The sequence below is a fragment of the Trachinotus anak genome, unplaced genomic scaffold (genome assembly GCF_046630095.1).
Source record: "Trachinotus anak isolate AG129_WGS33_773 ecotype Australia unplaced genomic scaffold, CSIRO_AGI_Tana_v1 ptg000014l, whole genome shotgun sequence".
Classification (NCBI taxonomy): Eukaryota; Metazoa; Chordata; class Actinopteri; order Carangiformes; family Carangidae; genus Trachinotus; species Trachinotus anak.
In genome coordinates, this window is record NW_027273865.1 from 19,556,861 (window position 1) to 19,584,418 (window position 27,558).

General features: G+C 42.0%; 3 protein-coding genes across 9 annotated transcripts in view; 2 read left to right on the forward strand and 1 right to left on the reverse strand.

Annotated features, from left to right (window-relative positions):
• The window catches only part of sphkap (SPHK1 interactor, AKAP domain containing), a 113,759-nt gene extending 103,081 nt beyond the window's left edge, over window positions 1-10,678 (forward strand). For 5 of the 6 annotated variants that reach the window (XM_071497133.1, XM_071497132.1, XM_071497137.1 and 2 more), the window contains 7 exons: window positions 1-265; window positions 1,264-4,642; window positions 6,295-6,456; window positions 7,450-7,533; window positions 8,154-8,203; window positions 8,696-8,880; window positions 9,101-10,678. In XM_071497133.1, coding sequence (XP_071353234.1) covers window positions 1-265; window positions 1,264-4,642; window positions 6,295-6,456; window positions 7,450-7,533; window positions 8,154-8,203; window positions 8,696-8,880; window positions 9,101-9,253 — 4,278 coding nt within the window. In that variant the 3' untranslated portion in view covers window positions 9,254-10,678. The remainder of the gene's footprint in view (window positions 266-1,263; window positions 4,643-6,294; window positions 6,457-7,449; window positions 7,534-8,153; window positions 8,204-8,695; window positions 8,881-9,100) is intronic. The other variant, XM_071497138.1, reaches the window with a different exon arrangement.
• daw1 (dynein assembly factor with WDR repeat domains 1) lies at window positions 120-25,558 on the reverse strand. Of its 2 annotated transcripts, XR_011693536.1 has the most exons (18): window positions 25,400-25,558; window positions 23,998-24,158; window positions 20,605-20,689; window positions 18,945-19,093; window positions 18,631-18,703; window positions 17,803-17,947; window positions 17,023-17,081; window positions 16,813-16,935; window positions 16,547-16,646; window positions 16,282-16,389; window positions 15,562-15,668; window positions 15,302-15,404; window positions 14,604-14,718; window positions 14,286-14,362; window positions 11,488-11,650; window positions 10,845-11,009; window positions 9,373-9,480; window positions 120-228 (listed from the first exon to the last, which is right to left on the reverse strand). XR_011693536.1 is itself a non-coding variant. In XM_071497149.1 (16 exons), exons 2-16 carry the CDS (start codon window positions 24,083-24,085, stop codon window positions 10,975-10,977), a joined length of 1,530 nt encoding a protein of 509 aa, XP_071353250.1. In that variant the 5' UTR covers window positions 24,086-24,158; window positions 25,400-25,558; the 3' UTR covers window positions 10,822-10,974. The 2 variants fall into 2 exon arrangements, 1 of the variants encoding a protein (XP_071353250.1); XM_071497149.1 differs by lacking the exons at window positions 120-228; window positions 9,373-9,480 and having other exon boundaries at window positions 10,822-11,009.
• On the forward strand, window positions 24,138-27,531 carry LOC139632435 (thiamine transporter 1-like). Its single transcript, XM_071497354.1, has 7 exons — window positions 24,138-24,173; window positions 25,361-25,596; window positions 25,706-26,267; window positions 26,526-26,604; window positions 26,868-27,060; window positions 27,160-27,301; window positions 27,382-27,531. The coding sequence occupies exons 1-7, from the start codon at window positions 24,138-24,140 to the stop codon at window positions 27,529-27,531; spliced, it is 1,398 nt and encodes a 465-aa protein (XP_071353455.1).
• The last annotated feature ends 27 nt before the right edge of the window (window positions 27,532-27,558 follow it).

A 27,558-nucleotide genomic window follows, 5' to 3' on the forward strand; every position in this document is an offset into this window, starting at 1 on the left:
GGCGGGCAGCAGAGAAGTGCAGGCGTGTGCCTGGTTCAGTGTTCAGGGCAGAGACGCTCCACCCAACCCGGCAGCATCATCTTTGAGATCAACAAGTTCCTGATCGGTTTGCAGTGGGGAAAGAATCGGCAGCATCAGCAGGGCCGAGCAGCAGGGCAGCGGGTTGAAGATGACACCAATCGCTCCATTTCATCCATAGAAGAAGACTTCCTGACTGCCTCAGAACACCTTGGAGATGACAGTGAGGATGATGGCTTCAGAAATGGTGAGCTTGCAGGATATTCTCACTATTTTAACATCCTGTATTGTTGAATATTTTGACTATTTTCTCTTGCCCACTGCGCTTAGACTGTATTTTGATAGAGATTAAGATCCAGCTACAAATTTAAATTTTCTTAAAGTCTAGTTAGTTAATCTGGATAAATTCCTCTTTATATTGTGAACAGTTGTAGTTCCAAGAAAAAATACTGACATTTATGCAGTGAGTTTTCTATGCATTGATACAAGCTGAGCATTTATATAAATGCCGATCTTATCTGTCATAGCTTCATTCATTATGGTTGCCTTAAGAAAACGTTCTGTCCTTTGTGTGACCCAGTGTGCAACAACACAGGGGTTAAAGATGTCATCCTGCATCTGCACATCATGTAAACATGGATGATCCCTCACAGCCTCACAGTGTTCCTGTGATACATTTGCAATTATTCACAGCTTGAATCAGCATGCTGGCCATTCAAAACCATCCAGAGAATGTTGACCACATACTGTGCAGCCTGAAGTGGCTGCTCCAAAACATGCTTTGATGTGATGGCTACTAATGCACTAAGAAAACAGGTAGACCTGAAAAAAACAGATGTTTGATCCTGATTTTAAGATCATCTTTAAAAGCTTAAAAAAATGAAATCAATCTAGAACTCTTTGTAATAAAACTACCAATGTTGTTGCGTAGCAAGCACTAAAAGATTTCTACAGAGGCTGTGTAACACAAGAGAGAAGTATATATATATTGCCACTGTGTTACCCCAGTGATGAAATGTGTTAGATGAAAATAATTATCTGAAATTTTCTCTAAGGGGAAATTGAATGAGACAAACTAGACATAACCCAGTTCAGTGAAGGGTAAAACAGGGCAATATTCTACTCTCCTACTGTGACACTTTGGAAACTGATGGAGCTACTTTGTAATCAGAGTGGACATTTTCATTCCCTGTGTTTCTCTGCCCTGCCCCCCCACACCCTTCTCCCATCCCCTTCCCTTCACAGAGCCGGAGAGTGGCGATCTGGCAGACAGCTTGGTAGAGGTTGCGCAGAAACACTGTGTCAGACTGGCATGTCAGAGGGGACAGCTGGCCCATCATCAGAGCAGGGAGGATCCCGAGGTTAAAAGGGAAGGGCATCAGCGAGCAAACCTCCAGTCTAAGGAATCAGCTGGTCACTACGCCACCAATCTGGCCGAGTCAGTACTACAAGACGCCTTCATACGCCTCTCTCAAGATGAAACCTCCTTTGTCTCTGAGGCTGCTGTCAGTGTGTCCCTTGCAAGTTGTCCATCCAACTCAACTGGTCCTTCAAAGACCAAAGAGCCTTCCAAGCAGCGCAAATGCTCATTTGAACTCCCCAAGATTGTCATAGTTCAAAGCCCAGATAGCTCTGATGGAGCTGCAGAATGGCCAGAGACCCAGGTGTCTCATGTGCCCGAGCACGATGCCACAGCCAAAGCTAGTGAGGTGCCAGAGAATGGGACACAGGCTCACATTCCTAACCACAACGGAGGACACTTATCCAAACATGTAGAGGTTGCTTTGGCCTGTGCTGCCAGTGTCATTGGTACCATTACTACACCACAGCTGACAGAACAGCTCGCCATGGAATCTGCTTCAGAGGAGGACACAGAGGAGGAGCTGCAGGACCCAGAGGAGAGAGGTGACTACTCCCTCTCCTCAGCCATGTGCGGCATGGCTCAGGTAGCTGGTGCTGTAGCAGCTGTGGAGATAACAGAGGAGTCAGGGGAGGGCGGCGATTCAGATGCAGATTCCACCGATGTCTACACAGCATCCCGCGGTCTGATGTCTGCTGCCGAGGCCTCTGCAGCCTTCACGCTGCACTGCAGTGTGGCAGAGGGTACCAGTGTTGAAGCGTTTCGTGCCAACATTGCCGAAGTCCTGCACAGGGAAGCAGCGGAGGTGCTGACTCAGCCACAAGGGTACAGGAGTGTGGCTCACTTGCTGGAGGCCACACATAACAAGATAGTAGATGGCATTACTTGTTCAAAAAAATCCTACATGGATGAAAGAGAGGTGGATGACCTAATAAATGAAGTTGCAGACAGCCTATTTAAGCATGCTTTAGAGAAAGCAAAAAAGAAAAAAGAACTGGAGGGGACTGGAAAAGACGCACTAAGCCTTCAGGTTTGTCTGCAGGACAGTGTAAACAATTTGCTATTTGACATCCTTTGCCTGACACAGAAGAAAATCAGTCACATCTCTACATATGACCAAGGCTCAGTTGAAACACAAGAGGGTGATACTTGTGCTAGAGAGCCAGCTACCACCAAGGAAAGCAAGGATCCATTAATTCAGTTACAGTGCTTAGTTGGCCATAGCCAGTCCACTAATAGTGACAACCACAGTGGCACGCTGTACTTCACAGATAAAAATACCGTGGTTCCTGGGCTAAAGGAGAAATATGTGCTTGAGGAAAGTGAACTCATAGCATCTTCCTCCACAGCACACAGCAAAGAGCAACAGCAGCATTTGTTGTGCAGACAAAGTCAGTCTAAACCCACCTCCTTGCCTGCCAAGGATGTCTCTGACCACCAGCAGATCCAGCTAGGCAGTAGTGCCATCAGAGACCCTTTGAGTGAAATCCCAGTACACAGCACAGACAAGCGGGGACGGCTAGTGAACGGAAGTGACAGCAGGCGGGCTTCCCTCACACCCCAGTCCTCCCTCAACTCTTGCAGTTCTCTGCTCTCTTTGAGAATGGATTCAGAATCCAGAACACCTATTACCTGCTACGCTGATGATTTGGCAGCCACAGTAGTGTCTATGGCCACAGAACTAGCAGCCATCTGCCTGGAGAACTCCACTGGGAAACAACCCTGGTTCTGTGCCCTAAAAGGAATGTCTTCTGAGGGGCCAGAAGCCTATGTGATCCCTACTTGCCGCACTGTGCTCAGGAGGAAAGAGGTTCAGAGCAGCAATGCCGCCTCCAAGAAGCATCGGGCGCCACGCCTCAGTGAGATCAAGAGAAAAACAGAGGAGCAACCAGAACTGATGGAGCGGCTTGTGAACCGGGTGGTGGACGAGTCGGTCAACCCCGATGAACCGCAGGACCCATTTGCCCTTTTTGCCTCAGAAGTCACAGCCAGGATCATGAACTGCCCTGAGCTGAATGTGGTAGATACTTCCAAGACAGGCCAGCCACGCAGCAGGTTGCAGTGTGAGAGATGGAGCCGTGGGAAGGCAGCTAGTTACGAGAGCATACCAGAAGAAGACGCAGACCCCTCTGGCACACCCAACACACTGGGGCCTGGTAGTCGGTTAGGTCAGAACTTGAGTCGTGGCAGCTCAATCTCTAAGCAGTCCAGCTGTGAGAGCATCACAGATGAGTTCTCCCGGTTCATGGTGAACCAGATGGAGACTGAGGGCAGGGGCTTTGACCTTCTGCTGGACTACTATGCAGGGAAAAATGCCAGTAGCATTCTGACCGCAGCTGTGCAACAGGCTGCATCAAAGAAAAATGGTCACCTTAATGTCAGGGCCTCATCCTGTCTGTCCAAACAGTCTAGCACAGAGAGCATCACAGAGGAGTTCTATAGGTTTATGCTTCGGGACATGGATAAGGAAAACAAAGAGTATACCATTGCCAAGACTAAAGAATGGAGCAACAGCCTGTTTCCCCCTTCTCCTAGGACACCCTTCTGCATACGACAGTCTTCTGTCCCAGACCGGCGCTCCTCAGACTCACGGCTGACTGTCAACTCCCCCATTAAAGCCAACTCTTTTGACGGATTCGCCCGCAACGTGCATGGAGACACGCTGAATATATACCCCACCAACTCAGTGTCAGCCACGGGACTGTGTAAGTCAGACTCTTGCCTCTATCAAAGGGGTAAGACTGACCAGATTACTGATATGTTGATTCATGAGACCTGGTCAAGCTCCATTGAGTCCTTGATGAGAAAGAATAAGATCATTGCTGATCCAGAGGACAGTATTGAGCTGGAGGTTGCAGGAGACTCCCAGCCCCATGTGCAGCAGTTTGCCAATCGCCTGGCAGCTGACATAGTAGATATTGGCAAGTCTGCACTTGGGGGCCAGCAAGATGTAGCTGGAGGCATGTTTGGGTCGCACATGCCCGTTGGTGAGAGAAGGAGGGGGTTCAAACAATCTCATCTAAGTTGCAGTCGCAGTAGATCAAGCCAGGAGCAAGCTAGTACTGGAGTAGGGTCCGGGGCTAGTGACAGCAGCGCACCCCGCATAAGGGGCCCAAGAGATGTACCGTTGATCCACATTGAGGGAGATCAGAAGGATGAGGAGACCCCTCCAAACCTTGAAAGGCCTGGAGGAGGACCTCAGGAAACGCCCCCAGACATGTCAGCTACCAAGCATATGGAGAGAGCTACAGCCACCGGCAGCAGGTATTACACTGCTCTCAGTCCTTTGTGAGAGTCAGACCCCCCCTTCAGGCAGACATTCTTTTTATAGCCCAGCAGAAGAATCATCACACTGTAGATGTGAAAAGTACATATTGATCTATCTGACACGAGTAAGAGAAAAATGAAGAATCACATAGTTATTTTTAAGATAAACACTAAACATCTAAGAAAATCAACACTAAACAAATAACATCCAACCCTATAACTGTCAAAGTGTACCAAAATCTATTTGATCAAAGAGTGCCAGGCACACAGAGGATTTACTCCTAAGGAAACTGAATCTATTTTAGCAGCGTGTGAGGTTTGACAAACCTTTGGCTAGGCTGTGACTCACACTGTCTGGGTGATGTACTGTGTGTGCAGAAAGCTTTTAGTGGCTTCATCTATTATCCGCCGTGTAGTGGGGCTGTTGAACTCACCTTGATCAATACCAGCTGCACTCACACTTGCCAACACACTAAAACCACTTGACACTCATAGGTTTCTAGATTGCAATGACAGAGCTGAAATTACAAGGAGTTTGTGTGTCACATAAGGTGAAAACTTGCTTGAGTTGCATAAGTTGTGTAGCAGCAGGTTATCTGAAGAATGGTGCAAATATTAAGTCAATTCAGTTGTAACAAGTGTATGTTGTCCTTCTGATTAGTATATTATTAGACATGGCCGGTCTGACCTGTCTTATTCAAACCAAACAGACATTTTAATGAGACAAGCTGACGCATGGTGGTAAGATTAATCTGATTCTAAAAACTCCAAGTGTCTGAGTGGCCTTTCAGAGAAGGCAGCAGAGCGTAGACTCTCCCACAAGACATTTTAGTGGATATTCTGGGGGGTAATAAAGACTGGAGCAATCCATGATGTGTCTCAGTCTGGAATCAAATGAACCTGCTGAAAATGTATTAGTGGAAAGAGTTGCTAACGAGCCAGAGAGGTATGTAGAGGAAAGTGAAACTATAAAATCAAGATGTGAGGAATCAGTTGCAATCTAGTGGTATTTTGTATTTTGTTTTTAAGAAATTAAGATGCTCAAAATAATACATGTTCAACAGTGAATGAGAGAAAAAAACAGCTGAAAGGCTCAAACGCCACAGCAGAGTCACATGATATGTTCCTTTTCACTTGACAGTGCATGTAATCCAGGAACAAGTGGAGTGCATCTGTTTATCCCTTGTGTAAGAGTAGGACTCAATCACTCGCCTAGTCAATAAAACCTGATTTCCCTCTGGAATTGTCGAGGATGGCAGCCTTCAATCATCTGATTATGTCTTAATTTAATCAGTTTCCTGAAAAAGAAACTGAAAATCCGGCAGTGCCTCAGGGGAATGCAGTTTGCTGACGCATTAAAGATACTGAAATGAATTAGCTTTCTATTTATGAAGTGCATAGTTACTTCATATTGCAAAAGCTTGTCATCTGTATGAAGTTACTGTACTATCTATCATTTTTAGAGCACAAAATATCCCAATACTGCCTTTTAAAATGTATTTTAGTTTTAATAAAACCTAATGTTTGCTGAAGAGGAACATCGGAATGACACTGAAAAAATCAGCCAATGCTAACCACAATTACACCAGACACTGTGCATATCTAGTCGATGGTCATTCCCACCATCACCATCGGTTTGCTTTCCCCAGCAGTGAGAGGGACAGGCCAGCTGTGGCGGTGGCTGCAGTAGTGAAGAGGGACAAGCGTTCTATGAGCGCTAGCAGTGAAGAGAGCATGGGGAGCTGGTCCCATATAAGCCCTGAGGATGACCCCCACGAGGAGACCAGTAGTTTTATCCAGCTGAGCGAGGGGTCAGTAACCATTGCTCCTTGATACTGCTCCTAATGCTGCCACTCTCACCCTCACCCCCACTCTCATTGGCCCATTGCTACTGACACCTGCGCTCTCCTGTGCCAATGCCAATTTACTCCCTGCCGCTGCAATATCCACTCCTGCTAAGGTGGTGTATGGCAGAGATGTCACTCCAATAAGCCCTCTCCATAGCTCACATACAGGGCTGGACTCTGCCTGCACCCAACACACAACTACCTGCAGTAGTGGGCTGCAGTGAAACAGGGTTGTGTTCACCCACATCAAAAGCCCTCTAGTGCAGAACATGTGCTACACCATCCTCTGCTTCATCAATTCTTATTTATTTTGACTACACCAACTTTTACTATAGTGTGGAGTCGCTGCTTTGTGCACAATAGCTGTCATAAGCTATTAGAAGATGCCCCGCTTTCTCTTTACCTTACAAAACAGGTGCCATAATAATGGACTAAATAATAGTATAAGTATGAAGTAAGTGTCTTAAACAGCATCTTCAAATGCATTTATTTCTACAGGCGTTGACGTGTAGATTCAAGAAGAAAGATGATATCAAATCTCAGCTTGTTGCTTAATCAGCTGCAAGGGTAGCTGTCTGCTCCACCATAACACTTGCTGCTCCTTGCAACCTCTCCATCTACCTGCTTAATTTAACTCCACCTCATCTCTGATCCATGTTGTGACACAAGGGCATGGCTGCCACCAGCCCTGCCTGTGCACCCTACCCCCCTAAACTGCCTCAAACTCTCCTCATCCTCATATTCAGACAGGCTTGCTACCAGACAAAAATCACCAGCTCTCCCACCTTAAGCGTCCGATTCTGCTGCAGCTGCTATTTATGTTAATCACCAGCTAATGAAGAACATGACCTGCATCACTGCGTCTGGTTATTGTTCTCTTCACAAGTCAGTGATTGTGTCGGATGTCTTAAGATAAAATGCGAGTGACGCTATCTCTTCTTTTTTATTGGTTTACAGGAATGGGACCAGCAGCGCATCCAGCCTAGGCCTGGCAGACCTAGATACTTTTTCTGATGTGCCTACTCAGAGCACAGTAATCAGGTAACTGTCACAGGCCAGTGCTGAAATATTTCTCATTAATGTGTCACTCTGATGCCCATAATGACTTTTTTTTTTCCCCAATACGACAGAAAGTATATTGCTTTTTCTCATGCTCTCACACAGAGCGCAGCAATCAGGTGATACGTGACTGTGACACGCTGCTGGACTAACGCTCATGCTCATGACATGAGACGATAGCTAATTACATATTCTGTCATTCTACCACAGATAACAAAGTTCTGTTCTACAGATGTAAAAGCCTCTGCAGTCTGCCGCATTTCCACTATTCTGTTCTAATCTATCTTTTTTTTTTGTAAGATTTTAGTACTGATTAAACAACCAAGATGTAACATGTTAACAAGTGAACTTGAGAGGTGCTGGTAGGCAGAGTTTGTTTGCTTTGCACTGAGCCAGACTAGCCGTTTCCAGTCTTTATGAGAAGCTAAGCAAACCAGCTGTTGTCAGTAGCATTGTATTTAATCTTTAAGAGTTATCAAATTTCTCATCTAACTCTCAGCAATGAAGTGAATAAGCCCTCATCTCAAAATGCTTCAACTATTGCTTAAAGTGATATTGTACATTACTGTAACTTTCAGCTGGTATGTTTTCCCCCTTCACAGTGAGCAGACAGAGAAAGGCCATCTGGCAGGAACTAAGGAGAATGTATTTGGTAAGTGTAGTGATGGAGTCTCTTGTCATCTCAGCGTTATCAACTTGTTAATTATTCACCTACTCCTTCTGCTTTAACATCTCTTTACTCATCAAGAGCTGTGGAGTGATTCGGAGTACAGCATGTGCTGGGTCTGTGTGATTAATCCTTCACCTGGATGTGCTTGAGTAGAGGCGATTCTCTTCTCTGAAATAAGGATGGTCATCAATAATTTCAAAGGGCCCAATGTTACAGAAGTGTCTCAGCGCAAAGTTCATCTTTGTTTAATGACTTACAATCCGACAAACATTACCTCAAAGCAAAGCTGAGCTCAGGACATTTCATATGTGATTGTATGTGAAGCTTTGGCACTTTGATGTCAAGAGTAGAAAAGACAGCATTGTCTTTGCAGGCCTGCAGTGCTTAGATGGTGAGAACATAGTTAACATTCAAGGTGTGTTATGCAGGGTTGCCCTCCTAATACAGTATGTCCCGTCATCTTTGATCTTTCAGAGAGCAGCTCAGCGAGGATAGTAGGTGGCGCTAGCAACCTCAGGGAGCTGTTGGTGGTAAACTGCGACCTTGAACCAGAGTGCGTGGACTCGGAGCTGAGGGTGGCCCTGCAGTGGATTGCTGCCTCTGAGCTGGGCCTCCCTGCGCTCTATTTTATGAAGTCCAAGGAGAAGAGGGTTGCAAAGGTAGGCACAAGTCAAATAAAATACCTAAAAGTAGACTTACTGATGATGTTGCTGATCCCATTCCCATTCTATCTTCTTGTTGATATTGCTCCGGTATTTAATGAGATGTCAGATTATACTGCCCCTTATGTAAGAGAGTATTCCATTTTGAATTCACTTTATATAGTATATAACTTGATGACCTTGTATTTACTCCTCAATCCATTGTGTGTTCCCTCAGTTCCAAAGGGTGGTCCACCTCATGTCTCAGAAGGCGTGGCGGATTGCGGACTTGTTCAGTGCTGTGGTTCAGTTCTGTAAGCTACATCAGAAAGAGGAAGAGGATGGCAGGTCTCTGTCCAGCCTGTTTGATTGGCTTCTGGAGACCCTGTAGGCCAGACTAACTTCCTCATGCTGCAAACAAAAACTCACATGCTCACTCATTCACTCACACTTCTAACATGTCCCTAACTGTTTGCCCTACCCTGTCTGATCACACCAATTGTCACCTACCGCAAGCTGAAAGCACGACACGATCAGCATACTTGAGAAACACTGCTCAGCCCTGTCCGCGGAGGTCGTGCTTTTTGTCTGTTCGCAGCCATGAATGGACCAGTCTCCCTTTAATAAAAGCATGTTTTTGTTTTCAGATTCACCTCTGTAGTGTGAGAAACAAAGGCAGAGCAAACCGTAGGTATACAGGTTGGACGTTCCTCTTTGGAATGAACTAGCCTTCAAGAGATTATAGTCGGCAGGTTGTAACTGCTCTAAATTATATATAAATATATATGTATATTTACAGATTCTCACAACCAAATTATGTGTTTATTTATTTATTCCAAATGAACACACACAAAGCAAAGTACCAATAGAAGATAGGAAAATCAGGTTAAATTCTTCCCACAACTTGACATGCTCAAACCTTTTGTATCAAAACTACTTTGTAAAAGAGGCTGTTCAAATGTAAGCCCAGAAAAAAACCCCACTTTCTTCTGTTAGCCATTTAGAAGTAAACATTTGCTTAACATAAGCAAAATGTCCATACCTTTGTTGTGTTCGTTGGCCAACATAGCACCTCTGTTGTGACCTTGAAATCCAGTTCTAAGTAAGTATGTTATCTTGTTCATGTTACTTGAGAACTGATTATTTTGGATAGCTGTACTGTATATACTGTAGATTTGGAACTGCTGCACCTTGGAGTAGTGGACTGCTCTCTTTAGCTTTTACTGTGTCAGAAAGACAGAGTATGGTTTGTAATGTTGAATTTGTATGTGAATTTGGTCTGTTTATTTCTCTACTTAGTGGTACTCTGGTGTTACATCAGCATTGGGAATAAAAGCACACGATTCAGCTGTAAACTCTGTCACAGTAGAACTGAATGTATTTATCTTTTGACATCAATAAATTTCTGTGATGTGAAATACAAGCAGTCTTGATCATTCCTTAACATTTGACAGAAAGGCAATAAACACTGGTTAGTAGCACATTTATCTACACTGGTATTACACTGTATTTTCTGGTTTTTCCAAAAGCATGTCACAAACGCAGTGAGACTATAGAGCAACAGCCAAATTATCTTTGGGGAAGTTGAATACCAGCTAGGAAGCTACTGAATAAACATTCATCATCGTATTGTGCCTTCAGAAAATACTGCTTAGTACACATCACAGAAACATACAAGGCAGTGGGACCAAAACATCAAGATTACTTTTGCTAGATGATCATGGGTTCATGAAGATGAAACAAAGGCAAACCTTTACAGTAATGCTCATGTGAGTCCAGCTCAAAATTGTTAAAATTTCTAATATTTCCAAAAGCTGTTCTGAAAATTAACTATTTCAGATGTTATTTCATGAACAAAGGTACCTTACTGTTAGCATCATGGGAAATTAAAGCTGCTATTGGCCAAGACCAATAACATGTTTGTACAGCACTGATTTGCAATACCACTCACACATCAGCTGTAACCCAGACTTTTACTGTACCTCAAAGTGACTGCAGATGTTTCAGCTGATAATCCACCATTGGAAAGTTACACAGTGGGTCATGCAGTACATGAAATAAATGCACATTGATTATATGCCCGTCCGAGCCTCTGATGGGTAAAGGGAAGGGTCAGTACCAGATCCGGCATGTGTTATCCTTGCTGCCTGCAGGAGAGCACACACACAGGTGATTGCCATAGGAGCACACAGTGACACTCATCATTGAAAATGTGCAACATCAGAATCAAAATCTTTATTCTCCAAATGTACGACATACACAGGAATTTGACTTGGTGACACAGCTCAGTGAAACAGCTGAAGAACTAGAAGAGCGCACCAATATTAAGTAAAAGTGAGAGTAGGCGACGTAATCAAATAAAAATATCAGTTAGAAAAAAAACTATATATATATATATATATATATATATATATATATATATATATATATATATATATATATATATATATATATATATATATATATATATATATATAAATAAAAGTACAAGAAACACTAGCTGTCAGCTGGATAGGTTGCTCAAGGTTTCATTTTAATAGCACATAGTTGTCAGTTATGATATGCTGAATAGTTTTAGCATGTGTAGCTGTCGGATATGGTGTATGTGTGTGTGTGTGTGTGTACCTGTAATGATGGTATCACCCTCGTAGTTGAAGACACAGGAGAAGATCTCTTCAGTGTGCCCCTCCAGGACTTGGAGGCAGACTCCAGACTGAGTGTCCCACAGACGAGCAGTCTTGTCTGAGCTGGCAGTCAGTATCCTGCTGCCCTGGGGGTTGAAACAGATCTACCAAGAGAGTTCTAGTCAGGAGAGTTAGTCTTATTCAGAACTGCGAAAGAGTGAGGTGAGCAAGAGAGAGTGCTGAATAAGAAAGTATGCCAGATGTGGTTTACATGACAGTGGCAGGGGGGGAAATGAGTGACTTTTACCACGTCAGCAGCATAACTGAACACAGGTCATTCAACTTTAAAATATGTAAGGAGAATAAAGCCTCCGATTGCTCCACTTAGTGAAGATTTTTTCCACTAGAGAATGATGAATATCCTGGCTGAAGCTGATCATGTTTGAGCCCAGGTTTATTGCTTCATGAATGGTTTTATATCCTTACAGTGAGGTTAAGAAAGGGATGATTAAATGAAACTGGCTCTAGATGGCCATGAAAGTAAAGTATGTTTTTATTAAAACTCTTAACTGAGCCCCAAAGAGCATCCCCAGGCAGGAAATGGAAACTGACTAGAAAAGAAACTGACAAAGACAGAAGATCGAAGTTAGATGAGTGGAAGCTAAGAGAGGCACAGAAATGGAAAAAAGACAGATTGAAATGGATGGAAAAGAGAAAAAAAAAACATCAGGAAAGAGGAAACAACAGGAACAAGGTAGAAACAAATAAAACTAGAGCTGTGTACCAATTCTATATTACATACTAATTCTAACCTCATGTCCTAAAAATAGGTTTCACACTGTCATTGGATACATATTAAAATTGCTTGATATTTTGAGTGTGCTCTACTATGTAACCTGAAGTACCATATCCTCTGCTACGTCTGCCTAATAAAGTCTTTATCCTTTTCAAAAGTTGGAGCTGTTGAATTGCTCTGTGTTTTTTTAAAGCGTCAGTGCAGTTTGTAACATTTCAGATGGTCATCCTCTCAATCAAATCTTCAGATTAAGACTTTGATCGACCAACATTGGTAGTTCTTTTCATGCAGTGGGTTATGCACGGCCTAAGGTAACTGTTATTGGGCGAATAATAAATGTGCTCAGCAGATTTCATGACAATGCGATGCAAGTTAAAGGTAAAAGCAAATGGAGTGCCCAAAATGGGAAGGATTCATCTCACAAGCAAGGATAAAACATTTGAAAACAAAAAGTCTTGTGAATTCCTTACATGAAACACCACATAGAATCCACAAAAACATGCATTTGGGTCTTTAGAGTCAGTCATTCCATGAACAATTGTGCGTTTGTATTTCCAGGATTTAAAATAGGATAAGGCAGTAAGGTGATGTAACAAGAGAATAGATTGAGACATAATGAAAATAAAAATGAAAGGGGGAAAAGGAACGGACAAAGCGAAGCGCTAAAAGAGAGAAAAGATCTGTGAGAAAAAAAAACATGGTCATGGTTAAAAGGCATGGAGGGGAGGGGAGAAGTTTCCTGTTAGAGAGAGATTAGTGTCATAATCCTCTGGAATCATCCTCCACTCAGCCTGTTTATTACTGACTGCCTGATGTGTTTCACTAAACAGAGGTAGCTTCGCAGCCACTCATGCACAGAAACCCTCTGTGGGAAACACACCCATGCAGAGCATGAAACCTGGCAAGCAGTAAATGGGTAATATCACTCCTATTCAAATATGTGCAGGTTCAAACGTACACACACACCTGATGTGTGTTTGTTTGACTTTACTAATGACGCTAGATGACTGACTAATGATTGGGTTAAAAGATCTTTTTGAGGATGCGTGAGTAAGTGTGATGTCATGGTTGCAATATTTGGCACTCTTGAGTTCAAAGGCTAATAACACAAAGTGAGACCATGCTCACTTATGGTCAGATAGATGGTATTTATCATCTCTCACGGGGATGCACTTAGAAAACATTGAAAATGTACTTTGAAAAATAGTGATTTAATTTGTCATATCAGCAGAGGCATCATTAAAGTGAAAAATCTACAACCCTCACTACTCAGACTTGCTGAGCTATACAATCTGACACAATAAGCACCAAACAGCCTGAAGCCTGGACCCTTCACTTAAGCATCACACTTTATCCTGTGTAACAAGGAAAGCAGAGGCAATATCCTATTTTACAGCACTGGCCAGAGGAACTGTGGCTGGAGACTGAGGGTTAAATTCATACAAAAATCACAAGCTCATTCACACCTGCTATTTGCCTGATGCATCCACAAACATGTTGTTCTGCCCCATGGCAAGTTATAATAACACTTACTCCCAAACAGGTCTGGGGGATAATTCAGTATCATATGAATATTGGGAATGTTCTGATTACAGGTTCAAACATGAGCAGCAGAAATGGGTAACATCTTGTTTTCTGTCAGCGTGTTTGAAATGTTGGCAGGATGAAAATTCAGCTTCTGATGTTTCCTATCAATTTCTTAGCCCTGAAAAACAATTCTGATAAAACTGTCTCTAGAGAGAAAAAGTCCTGACTCAGCTCTGTGCTACTTCCTACTCCACTATGTATGGCTAAGTAAAGCTGAAACATGAACAAAGACTTTGTTTGCATACAGCCTTCATTACTAGCTTGAAGAGACACAATTGCACAAACCTTTGGTGATACAGTCATACATTTAAAACAAAACTTCATTGCAGAATGGATGCTACCCTGTAAACTATGTAGATTTTGGATCTCTATGGTGACATAAAATTACTTATAGCCATTTCAGTCCAGTAATTTACCTTGGAGATTTCCCCGTCATGGCCCTCTAGGGTCAAGAGACACTGATGTGTAGTTGCACTGAACACTCGTGCTGTACCTGAAGGAGACAGGCACGGTTGTTTAATGAACATTCACTGTCCTTTTTACTTGTCAAAATGTTGTTTTTCTTCCAGAGAACCAGAATACTGTGATCTGGAGGACATATGGCATCAGAAAAAAAAAAATTGTAATTTAAAAAAAAAAAAAAAACAGGCATGTGATCAAAATACAGAGTGAGGAAAAGGTGTGTAACTTTACTAGTAATGTAAACTTTTGGTAAAAGAATTTTGAAGTCTCACCATCAGCAGAAGCAGTGGCAATGAGCTGACCACTTAAATCAAAACACACATCCAGCACCTCTTCTTTGTGTCCAACTAAGGTGGCCACACACTTGCCACTGATGGCCTCCCACAACTGCAAACACATACACGTAACAAAAAAGTGACATAATTATACACCCTGGCAGGAAACACATAAGCACAAAACTGGAACACACACATTAATGTGAACAAACTCATACACAGTCTCATGAAATATGCTTGCATGTAGCTGTTAGCTGTCTTAAGTGGCTTTATTTTAACCATCTCCCCAAGGGAATGCAGTGAGGTGGATAATTATTTCTTGTGAGCATGACTCATCTGGGTATGATTAAGGAATTAGGATGTAAATTTTCTCCTTCAAATCATATGTAGACTTTTGAGATAGGAAGTGGGAAGAGATGGAAAGTGGGAAATGGAGGAGAGTGAATATGAATGACAAAAGGAGCCATCTATCCCAAATACAGATCTCTTATAATAGTTTAAAATGTTAAATGAATGTCTGTCACTATGAAACTACATCAATGGGCAATAAAAACAATTCCTGCCTGTAAAAGGAGCTTTTAGGAAAAAGAACTGTATTTCAAAGCATTAAATAGCACACACACACACGAACACACGTGCACACACGTGCACACACGTGTGCAGGTTTTCAAGTCTTTGGGTAGATGATAGCTCACCTTGCAGGTTTTGTCCATGGAGCCTGTAACTATGAGTGAACAGTCCCAGTTAAACTGAACATTGCTGATTTCCCCGCTGTGCCCAATCAGAGTGTGGACACGTCTGAGAAAAACAGAAAGCAGCATAAAGTCAGTTGTGCACTCTTGTATACAGAATCTATAGCTGTTATGCATGTGCTGTACAGCATAAATGATGACACATACGCACAAGTGACAGATGCATACATAGATTCATTGCAATAATAATGATGATGTCTGACCTTGCTGAGGCAACATCCCATATAGCAACTGTGTGGTCGAAGGAACCAGTGACAAGTTGATTTCCCACTGTGTTAAAGCACAGAGAAAGGACCTCTGCAGTGTGATCCTGGATGGAATCAAAGACAGAGCATTATCCCTCACTACTGTCTCACTTCCTCTCTCCCTCTATCTCCCATTATGCATGAAATTGCCCATCAAAAAGGCAATATTATTTATTAAAATAAACACACAGAGTTTGGCCTTAGTGGTAGATTTGAATTCTTGAAATAAATTTAAAACATTTTTGCTTATGCTTAAGATCCTGCACCCAATTGACTGCTGTCAGCATGATTGATTCTTCATGGTGGGAAGTGCTGAAAGAACAGAGACAGCTGAGCTGCTCCTCACTGAGACAGAGCCAGCCAACCAACCAACCGTTCACATCATGGACCCACTTGCAGTCTGCACATCAAAAGGACTCACTACTCCCCTCAGAGTCGGTGATCAAGGCCTTATTAAAGAGTTGCAGTTACATTCACCATCAGACCATGGTTGCTCACATGAGGTGGTAACAATGCTGGCCAGCAGAGGAAACAACACTCACTTCAGCAGTAATTACTCTTAGAAGAAAATGAAGAGTTAATCACTGCATTATTAATGAATGGATGTGAGCCCTGCTTCCAGAAAAAAAGAGCATAAGAGAAATTGAGGCATCGGCATAAGAAAAAAAGACAACTCACAGTGAGAGTGGCCACCTCCTCCCCAGTCTCCACATCCCACAGCTTGGCAGTGGCGTCCATGCTGCCTGTGGCCACCAGTGTACTCTGGGGGTTGAACGCTAGGCACACCTACACAATACAAAACAAATTTTTACAGTTACTAGTGTTGGATTCTGCTACAAAGCCAAACAGGATTTGGCAGAGATTTATTTATTATCTAAGCACCAAACATACCACCAAAGCAAACAGTATTTGAATATAAGATAAAACAGACTGTTATACATACTATCTCTGCCATGTGTCCGCGAAAGGTGTGAAAGCATTTGCCTGTCTCAGCACACCACAGTTTGCAGGTCTTATCGAAAGAGCCGGTGGCAATCTTGTCTCTAAGTTTGGTAAAAGAAGAAATGAAGCAAAGACACTGTTAATTCTGTAAAAGGTTAAATGCTCTGTCTAAAGATGAAATGCTCTGTCTAAATACTTAATCAGAGTGTTAAATAAAGCAGTGTAGTTTTCAGATGCTATGAACATTTTGCTGGAACTGCACATTACCCATAGGGGTTGTTGAATGCAATTGCATACACCACGTTTCTGTGACCCTCTAGTGCGTGCAGCTCTGTGCCTGAGGCTGTGTCCCAAACTCTACATGTCCTGTCATAGCTCCCAGTTAGAAACCTGCAGAGTGAAAGAGAGGTGTAAATAGCAATACAACAAACAAAAACTCCAAAATGCCAGACTTTTGTGTGTTGCAGATAAACCTACCTTGACCCTGATTTGTCAAAGGCAACATTTGTCAGTGGCAGTATGTGCGCCTTAAGCTCCTGCAAAAAAACCCAGAGATTAGAAAATATAACATCCAAGGCAATGCAGTTATTAACTTCATTCATCTTTAAGATTACCCATGTAATATCCAACCATATATAATTAATCTGACTTTAATGTAATGGGAAGAGATCTCCCTCTTGGTTCGCCAGAGGCAGAATGCATTTCTTCCCTCATTGAGCTCAGAGCCAAGAATCTCCCCAGTTTTAGACACAGGCAAAACCCCATGTAACCAACCCCGACCTCTTAGCAGTTGTGTTTTACCTTTTCCATAACACAATAAAACACACATTAAGCACTTTAGCTATCATGTTAGTTGTCTTCCAATTGTAAGACTTCGTAACCTAACCACTACTGCTCTCTAGTGCCTATTTGGAGAAGTGACTGCTAATTTCACAACTCAAAATTCAAAATTTCCACAAATGAAAACTACTACATTGCTGTAATTTGCTAATACTGCCAAAATGATTAACATCCAACAGCACTCATTTTAGTCCCTGATGATGCAAAATATCAATGTGCAAAAAATGTTTGTACTGACACAAAAGACAAAGAACTACCTACAACTGTTCCATGAAACTATACTATAGATTTTATAATCTGCCCTAGGACTCAAAAAAGCAACATGCTGCCTTAACCAATAGGAGCTATTCTATTAAATCTAGCTGGCAGGTCAGGTCATTTAATTATTATTTGCCAGTAATAAACCCAGTGTCTGACCTTGTAGAAACAGAACCTGTGGTGGTCCTGCTGACTCTGTTTCTGCTGAAGTCGAAGGATCAGCTGTTTGACCTGAGCAGCCCGAGGCTCTGTGATCAGAGGCTCTGATTGTCTGATCTCTGCCACCAGCTCATCTGGGTTTGTTCTGCATAGTGGGAAAATTAAAGTTTTACACATTTTTACCTGTCAGATGGCCTGATGGTGATAAAAATAATAATAATAATAATAATAATAATAATAATAATAATAATAACAACACCAGAAAAAATATATAATAATAATTATATAATATATATATAAATAATAATAATGGCTCTGTTAGAGATGAAATACAGTTTAACAGGAATTAAATGCACGCAGCCCTTCATCCAAATAAGCATAGGAGACACTCTTAGATTTATGCATGAGAGGAGAGTTCAGGAGAAGATTGGTATCAAGAACAACTTTCTCATCTATAAAAATGTGACAATCACATCATAAACACTGAACAATACATAAACCTGACATATTAAGGAACTTCAACTTAATTGCAACTAGAAAAATGTACAGCATAACTTCAAGCTACATGCCGCAGAGTTAAATATTGTAAAGTGTGGTTGCTGTTTTAGGTGTTTAGCATCACATTGAGAGCAGTGTAGGTTAGTAGGGTAGTTTATCAGCCCCATCATTGTCAGGAGCGTTGAAATCACAGTTACAGCCATGCTGAGAAATAAAATGACAGTAATTACAAGAGATGAATAACAATGACTCTCCTGAAGATTATTTATTATAATTGAATCATAAGAGTTAGCCATAGTGCTGTTTTCTTAGAGAATACAACTCACGTACTCTGGGGTCAAACCCAGAAGGTCGATTGATTTGGTCTTCACATATCCTCCTTTGTCATATTCGAGGATTATACCTGACAGCAGAAAAAAAAACAGTTTCAGCAGGAAAGACCACTCATACCGGCTGGACTGTGTAGAACAGCGGTAAACAACACAAATAAGTCCGATATCCAGCATCAGTGTAGCTAATGTTGGGCTACAGCAAGTTGTTGTCAAAGTTGAAAACGTTCCTCTACAGCAGCAGCAGCAGCATATTCCCATGACAAGAACTAACGTTAACTAAGTGTGAAGGGGAAACTGAACTAAGTGTGTTACCTGGAGGATAATATCGGAGAAGAAACCGCTTGAGCTTCATTTCGCCGTGTGTCCGGGCCTCTTCACAACATCTGTCAACAAACAGTTGCCATGGCGACAGGCTCGCTGCACGCAGACAGGATGCAGTGTAGTGGCAGTGGCGCCTCCCCCTGTGTTTGGGCTGTATATGGTGGTGTTGGAGGTAAACAACACATGCAACATCACTGCTTTGTACATCTGTTTGTAGTCTCACATTAACTTAAATAATTCATTTACCAGTGGCTAATAATTATCCATGCCTTTATCCTTATTCCCAGGCTCATTTTTCCTGCCTCTGCATAACAAGATGTTTCATTTCTCTCTTTTAAGTTGTCTCATGTGTTGTCTGATATAATCTGTCACACACCCATGACTTGTTGACAACCAAACCTGAAGAAAGTCTGATTTCATCACCTTTCAGCTATCCTACCTCTCCTTCCAGCTCAAAGTCTATTGCTCATAAACTGTGACTAAGGAACGTGCAGGTCATAAAGATTATGTGTGTATAATCTAGCTACTGATGAATACTGATATCCTAGGGAAAGCTCACAGCACAGCACAGCTTACGGGATAGTCATAGTAGTCAGACGGAGGTGGTGCCATAGGAATTAAAGAGCAAAGACCGTGTCTGAGAAATTCTGCCGGGCTAAAAGCATGGGCTGTTGGGCAAACCTGAAGTCGTCCAGCTGGGCTTATCCCACTGCCATCTTGTCACTCTATGGGTTTTTTGCTAACTGCAGAGTTGCAGAGCCCTTCCTCACACCATACCTAATTGGACCACACAAGAACCTCTCTGCAGAAGTGGTAAGGGCAGCAGACACACATTTCGTTATGTACAAACATGTGCAGGCAGGGTTACTTTACAGCCTGTGATCATCAAGTATTTTATCTTTCATTAGAATCACTTATCAGAGACTAATTGCCCTTTAGTTTTGACTGACAATGAGATATGCATGCCACGGACAAGAGAAGGAAAGCGTGAACCTTGATCAGCGTTCTTGCTCTTTGTTGTTTGCTGTTCCCCACAGGTGACCAACCACCTGTTCCCCATCTGGACGTACTCCTACCTAGCCTTCCTTTTCCCCGTCTTCCTCCTGACTGACTTCCTGAGGTACAAGCCCCTCATTGTGGTACAGGGGCTTTTCCTCGTCACAAACTATGTCCTGCTTTGCTTTGCCCCAGGTCTGCCAGCTATGATCTTCCTTCAGGTCTGCTGAAAAGCTCTTATTGAAAACAATAATATTGTTCCTCATGTAATGTTTGAGTTTTAGTCAGAATAGTCAAAGCTGCAACACTTATAATTAAGAAATGCACTTGTTGATGTGTTTCCTGACATACAAGTTTTAGTTTGAGAAGCTAAAGCATCTTATTTAGACCATGCAAAAGACTTAAATCCTGTTGTTCACAGGCATAATGTGGTATTGCTGCACTGCTGCATATTATTCAAGAAGAACATCTAAAGTTAGAAGGCAGTACGTTATGCATTGCTGATACGAGGGACTTCATCATAGGCTACAATCTCTTTAAAACTGTTTCCCATCAACAGGTGAACTATGCTGTAGTGACTTCAACAGAGGTGGCCTACTTTTCCTACATTTACAGTGTAATTCCAATTGAGAATTACCAAAGAGCCACTGGTTACCTGCGCAGTGCAATGCTGGTTGGATATACATTTGGTGCTAGTCTTGGCCAAGTGCTCGTCTCCCTTGCAGGTAGCGCTTCCAAGCCTAAATACACACAGAAAAAATATAGTTGTGTCTCTGTAATTTCCTCACAATGAATCAGCCTTGCCTGCATAACAATTATGAATGCCAATAGAATTATGAAAGAGCTGCACTTCATGAAGAACTGTAAGAGCTGATGAAGTATGAACTCTAATCAACAGGAGTGGACTACTTCTACATCAATGCTATCACTCTAGGGATTGTGAGCATGGCTTTCCTCGTCTCCTTCTGGTTACCAATGCCCCAGAGGAACATGTTCTTCAAAGGGAAAAAGGCTGCAGCTGTGCACTCGCAGTCCCAGCAGGAGGGGCCACAAGGAGCATACAGGCCTCAGGAGCCAGTGATGGATAAGGATGGAGCTGGCTCAGGGAAAGAGAAAACGGAGCATAATGGCAGCCCTGGCTGGTGCAGCAGAGAAAATGTGGCCACTGCGGGTCATCTTCTTTGGCAAAGTTTCAGGGAGTCGTACTCTTCCAGGCATTTTCTTTTACTTACTTTTTATTAATACAGGTCACACTTTGAGCACAGGTCTGCATCTGCTGAGCAGACACTTTTTGCATGTGATAATTTAATGCATTTTACTGTAGCAAATGAACAAATGTGCTTTTTTTAAATAATGTATTTATACACAATCATAATTTCTATCACTATGACCACTATGCAGACATTTAATCTACTGGTCCTTGTGGTGGGCTCTGGCCACAGCTGGCTACGTGCAGGTCTTCAACTATATCCAGCTGATGTGGGACCATATAGAACCATCTGCCACATCATCCATCTACAATGGAGGCGTAGAGGCTGCATGTTCTCTTGTAGGTAAGACTGGTGTCACACAATTCTCTTTAGACTTAAGCAGTTTCAGTCTAATTCAGAATCACAATCTACTTACATAAATACTACCATCAAAAACATGACCACAGAAGCAGGACAAACTTGCAAGATAATGTGCACAATAGCACATTCAATGAAAGAGTGAAAGTTGCTTGTGAACACATCTTACAGAGGGTGAGAAGATTAACAGAAGCAGGGGATCACTGACTTTCACCACACTGAGAACTGGAACAAGGGCTTCAATTAACACAGGGGAGAAGAGGAGGACTGCAGCACAACCACATTATATTGAGCAAAAGAAAATTTAACAGCGTTATTAAAATCTGATATGTCTAACGGCACACAGAGCTATAAAAACATGCAATTAAAAGAAAACAATGGTGCCATTCTTGGTTATAGGGGATACCTGATTAAATGGAAAATGTGTATCGATTTTGGAAGGGAATAGCAGCACCATGGGCCTGTTGGCTCACTCTCAACCTGGCTCAGCATGAGGAGAAGAAGAGTAATTGCTTCAATTAAGGAGATAGAGTTAGAAGGTAATGGGTTCTCTGATAATTGCTGATTCCAGGCGCCGGGTGAAAGCGGTTCATCATAATGGGCAGCTGCTGAGGAGGCCAGCAATGGCATGTGTGCGCATGAGGTTTTGTTTAGAGGCCACATTCCTCTTAATGGAAGAGAAATGTTGTTGTTAGGATTAATGAATGAATCACAGCAAGGATGCACAGACACAGTGGAGGTGATGTCCACTGGAATGACAGTTTAATCACTTCGTTTTTCTCTTCCATGGGCCAGGTGCTGCAGCAGCCTTCTCTGTGGGCCACATCAAGGTGACCTGGGCCGTGTGGGGAGAGCTGGCTTTAGGGATGTTCTCAGCTGTAGGGACAGGCGCTGTGTTTCTGATGGCGTTCACCAGCAGTATCTGGGCATGCTATGTTGGTTATGTCATATTCAAATCTTGCTACATGCTTCTCATCACGATAACAACGTAAGTTCCCTGGAGACTTCCTCCAACCAAACTATTATTCTGCAGTTTTACAGTAGCGTTGTCTAATTTGTTCCTCTGTGTATACAGAGGAACGGTAGTGCACAAAGCCTGAAATGATTTTCTCAACTCTTAAGAGGGATTGTTAAGAAGATCCCTCTGTGAAACAAACTCAACTCACAAAGAAGACTGGTTTCAGATTAGGACTGCAACTTCAACTAATGTACCACTTATTTTCTCCATTTTTTTCCATTACCTGATTAATTAATTTGTCCACAAAACATAATAAAATTTCAGAACGTGACATATTCATGTCTCATTCCAAAGCCCTAAGATATTTAATTTGCAAAGTTATACAACACTGAAGAGCAGAAAATACTGCTCTTCCCAAATGTTTTATCTCTTTTTTATATTATCTATAAATATTATGACGGTCCTTGCATATTGTAAGCTCTCTCAGAGGTCATATTCCCTTTGTCCTTTTAGTTTTCAGATTGCATCTAAACTCTCCATGGAGTGCTATGCTTTGACATTTGGGATCAACACTTTTGTGGCCCTGTCACTACAGACCATCATTACAGTCATTGTTGTTGATGAGACTGCACTGGGACTGGACATCGTGACACAGGTTTTGTACACTTCTATACATCTCTTACTTCTATATTGTCTTTGGCAGAGTATGGATATTTAACACTGAGGCCTATTGTGTTAAGCTCACACTGAACCAAGAATCTCTTCAGCTTTAGCTTTAGCTTTCTGCTAGATACCAAACACTAAAATGTGAGGACAGAGTGACACCTAGTGGTTATCATTAACTGTTGCTTGCGGACATGTTTGATGTAGATAGTTCCTTCACGACTGAAATAATAACACAGAGGATGACAGAAACCTCTCTCTGCAGTTCATTATCTACGGCAGCTACTACGCTGCCATCTCTGTGCTCTTCCTGATCCGCGGGACCTACACCGCCTGTGTGAATCGTCATGGACCTGGACAGACAGAAGCTGAGGAACAAAAGTCCAGTGTGGGGGTGATCTCTGCTGAACATTTCTGATCATGATTAGCAAACTGTTATGGTCTTGATAGTACTAAATGAGCAGATGATTGTTTCATTTGTTTATAAGAAATAAAATAAAACTATATTATTGCAATGCATGCAAAACTGAGCATTTTATTGCCTCAAAAATGCTGTTCACAGACACTGCAATGGTCCTTAGTTGCTGATTAACCATGTTTTTCATATAATCTCTACAACTTTCAAGCACAATAAATCTGCAGTTTACCAGTTATTAGTGACTAATATCAAAGATAAAGTCCTGATATGTGTTTGTGCCTGTTTATTTTGTTACACATGAATCTCGGCTTGAGCTGGACCGTCACCAAGTCTGCTGCTCTTTGACCGGGTTGTTGATTACCAAATCAAGCTCAACCCTGAGCAGTTTCCTCACAAAGAGGCAAGACAGACAGAGTAGCACACCAAGAAACAAATACTCACTCCTGAAACGGGTAGAAAAACAGCAGACTATGGAGGCAGTTAAGAGGTGGAAGTCAGACTGGAGATATCCCACCACTCTACTGTGCATCTATGGATTCTTCAGCACAGTTAAACCCCTGGAGCCTTTTCTCATCCCATATATGACGGGGCCGGACAAGAATCTGACAACAGAGCAGGTATAAAAGCGAAGACAAATGACTAAATTAGTTAAGCAGATAGTTAAACAGCTAATGAGTCCGAAAAAATAGAATGATGTAATTTAGATGGTCAGAAGAGCAGTCATGGTTGAGCATGTATTTCAGTTCGTCTTGTGTTTTGTGACATTGAAACAAAGTCCTAAAATGCTTATTTTTTGTAATTGCAAATATGTTAATAGATTATTATTATTATATTAGATTATTATGTTAAATCTATAAAATTAACTGATGTTAATTTTGTCACTGGATAAAATTAACATCAGTTATCAGTGGTATTATATTAAGATTTCAGTGGTTAAGTGTTCACAAACTAAAGTGAATTAAGACATAAGGTCCTTTTTAAAGAAAGACTGACATTTAATGAATGCTCTGTATTCAATCCAAACATGTATTTTCTAAGAGTTCTTACTGCATATGGGTCATTAAGACATTCTTTATAGACAAACAATTTTTAGGCATAATTTCATTCTGAAAATCCGGACAGCAGCAACAGCCTGAGAAACACAGACGCAAAGAGCTGCAGGCTCTCAGGTGAGCTGTGATGTCAGACAGACAAACAAACAGGTGAGCTCTGATGTTCTAGTGAAAGATCTTGCTATATGTTCAGGAGCTGACTAAAAAACAATGCAAGAATAACTTTTTGACATAATTTTAAAATAAGATTGAGCATCACTGTGGCTCTGTCTTGAAACTCTTGGGTTCTGTTGGCCAAATCAACAATTTTAAAGGACAGAGCTACATAATCTCAGGTGAAATTAGAAACTGGCTCACAGCAGATAGTTGATTCACATGGTAGCTCACTACCTACAGAGATTTTATATATTTATTTTCTTGATATATTTAATTTAAGACTTATCATGTCAAGATTTGTATTCATTTATAAAAAATGAAAATATGTTCAAAATCAGTGAAAGAAAAATCATGATACAAGTCTCATTTCAGGCAAATTTTATCAACTAACACATTCTCAAGTAAACCTTCTGCATTGATGCTTCTTATGTGCATGGCAAAAGAGACAGAACACGTGAGCATTTTATTTTGGCCAGCTGACTAAAAACTGTTCCTCCTAAAGATAAAACCATACCTATGCCCTTGAACCTTGCCATGAAGCAATTCGGCTTCCATCTCTTTCACATTTATTACTCAAACTGCTTTTTCCTTATCAGGTTAATAATCAAATTTTCCCAGTGTGGACGTACTCCTACCTGTCCGTCCTGGTGCCAGTGTTCCTGCTGACGGACTGGTTGCGTTACAAGCCTGTGGTAGTGTTCCAGTGTGTTATGCTCTTCATCACCACGGCAATGCTTCTCTGGACCAAAAGTGTACCAGCCATGCAGGCCATGCAGTTCTGCTACGCGGTGGTGACAGCCAGCGATGTGGCATATTTCTCCTATATCTACAGGTTGAGTACTAAAGGTCAAAAGCATGGCACCAGTACTGCCAGGTGTCAGGAAAGTGAATTTGAAATTGTTGGCACAGACAGGACATTTTGACTGTGTTGTTTATTACAGTGTTGTAGATCTAAAAAGGTACCGGAAGGCCACCTCCTACAGCCGCAGTGTCCAGCTCCTCGGGTACACAGTGGGCTCTGTTCTGGGTCAGCTCCTTGTCAGCTTCGACCTCATGTCCTACAGCAACATCTTGGTATTTACTCTGGTTCTCACTGCCATCGCTCTCCTCACTTCCTGCCTCCTGCCAATGCCACAGCACAGCATGTTCTTTCATAGCCAACATACTTCACAAAAAACAGCAACAGAGGAAACAAAAAGTAATGGAGATGGGACTGTGGACACAAAGGAACACACAAGTAGCCCGAAGATCTCCCTAGAGGGAAGAGATGAAAAGATGGACAAAAGCAAAGAAACAGGGGAAGGTGCTTTCAAAGGACAGGAAGAAACAGCACCCAAGACTGAGGACTTTAAAGAGTCAGTTGGTGCAAAGAGCTGCAGCCAAGTTCTTCTCCAGCTGTGGACGGACTTCTGCCAGTGCTATTCCTCCAGACAGCTGCTGTATTGGTCATTGTGGTGGACAATGGCCACCTGTGGCTATAATCAGACTGTCAACTATGTGCAGGTCAGTTGTGAAGGTGACATAAACAGTGAAAAGTTCAAATTAAAGGAAATCTGACATGAAAATGTGATATACAATGATTGCACCAAACTAAATCACCAAGTGGAGTTACAGCAGATGAAACTGTGCCCTCTCTACCTGGTGAAATCATCAATAAATGATTAATCTGATTCAAGCAAATGAAATGACAATGTTGGAAGTTACCAAATACAGGAAATCCACCCCAATACATAAAAAAGCAATATGCAATTTACCCTGCAGGTGCTGTGGGAACATGTGCAGCCTTCTCAGAACATGAGTATCTACAATGGAGGCGTAGAAGCAGTGTCCAACCTGTTGGGTAAGCAACATCCAATACAGGTTTCCAAGAAACAATAAAGATTAGGAAAGGAAAAACTATGGAAATAGCATCTATGGTGTAAACTGTCTCATTGTTGTGGCCACTATATAAAATTCTACTAACAGCCATATTCTAAGTAAATACATCTGTTTACAATAAGGGAAATGACATAACAGCTTTTGGTGATAAATCACCACCATAATCATTTTCTCACTGCTAATTTGTCATCTCTACTACAATAAACCTAAATCAATGTTTTGCAGGTGCAGCTACATCTTATGGTATAGGCTTCACTGAGGTGAGATGGGAGAAGTGGGGAGAGCTGGCCCTTGGTGGTTTCTCCGGACTTGGGGCAGCTGCACTTTTCCTCATGACCTTCATCAGCAACATATGGGTCTGCTACACTGGCTACATCATTTTCAAAAGCCTCTACATGCTGCTGATAACAATAGCCATGTAAGAATATAATGGCATTTGATGAAAGTTTTTTATTTTATCTCATGATTCAGACCTCATTTTGTTGCAGAAAGAATAGCATTTAAATCTTCTTCTTAGGTACCAGATTGCAGCTGACCTGACAATGGAAAGATATGCACTTGTCTTTGGAGTAAACAACTTTGGAGCCCTGGCTCTACAGACAATTATCACCTCTGTTTTCGTTGACAGTGGGGGTCTGGGCCTGGCCATCATTCCTCAGGTGAGCTATCTGATCAGAGAAAACGCACAGCACAAGTGTTTACATGATCACTTATCACTGAATTATGTGCTCTTTTGCAGTTCACCATATATGCCAGCTACTTCTCAGTCATCGCTCTCCTTTTTTCACTTCGTGGACTGTTTACCATATGGAGAGTGAGGAGAAACAAAAGAGAGACAACTTCTCCAGACAAAAATGAATCTCCCGTCATTAACGAAGACAGACTCTGAGATACAAGGGATCTGACACTGCAAGTG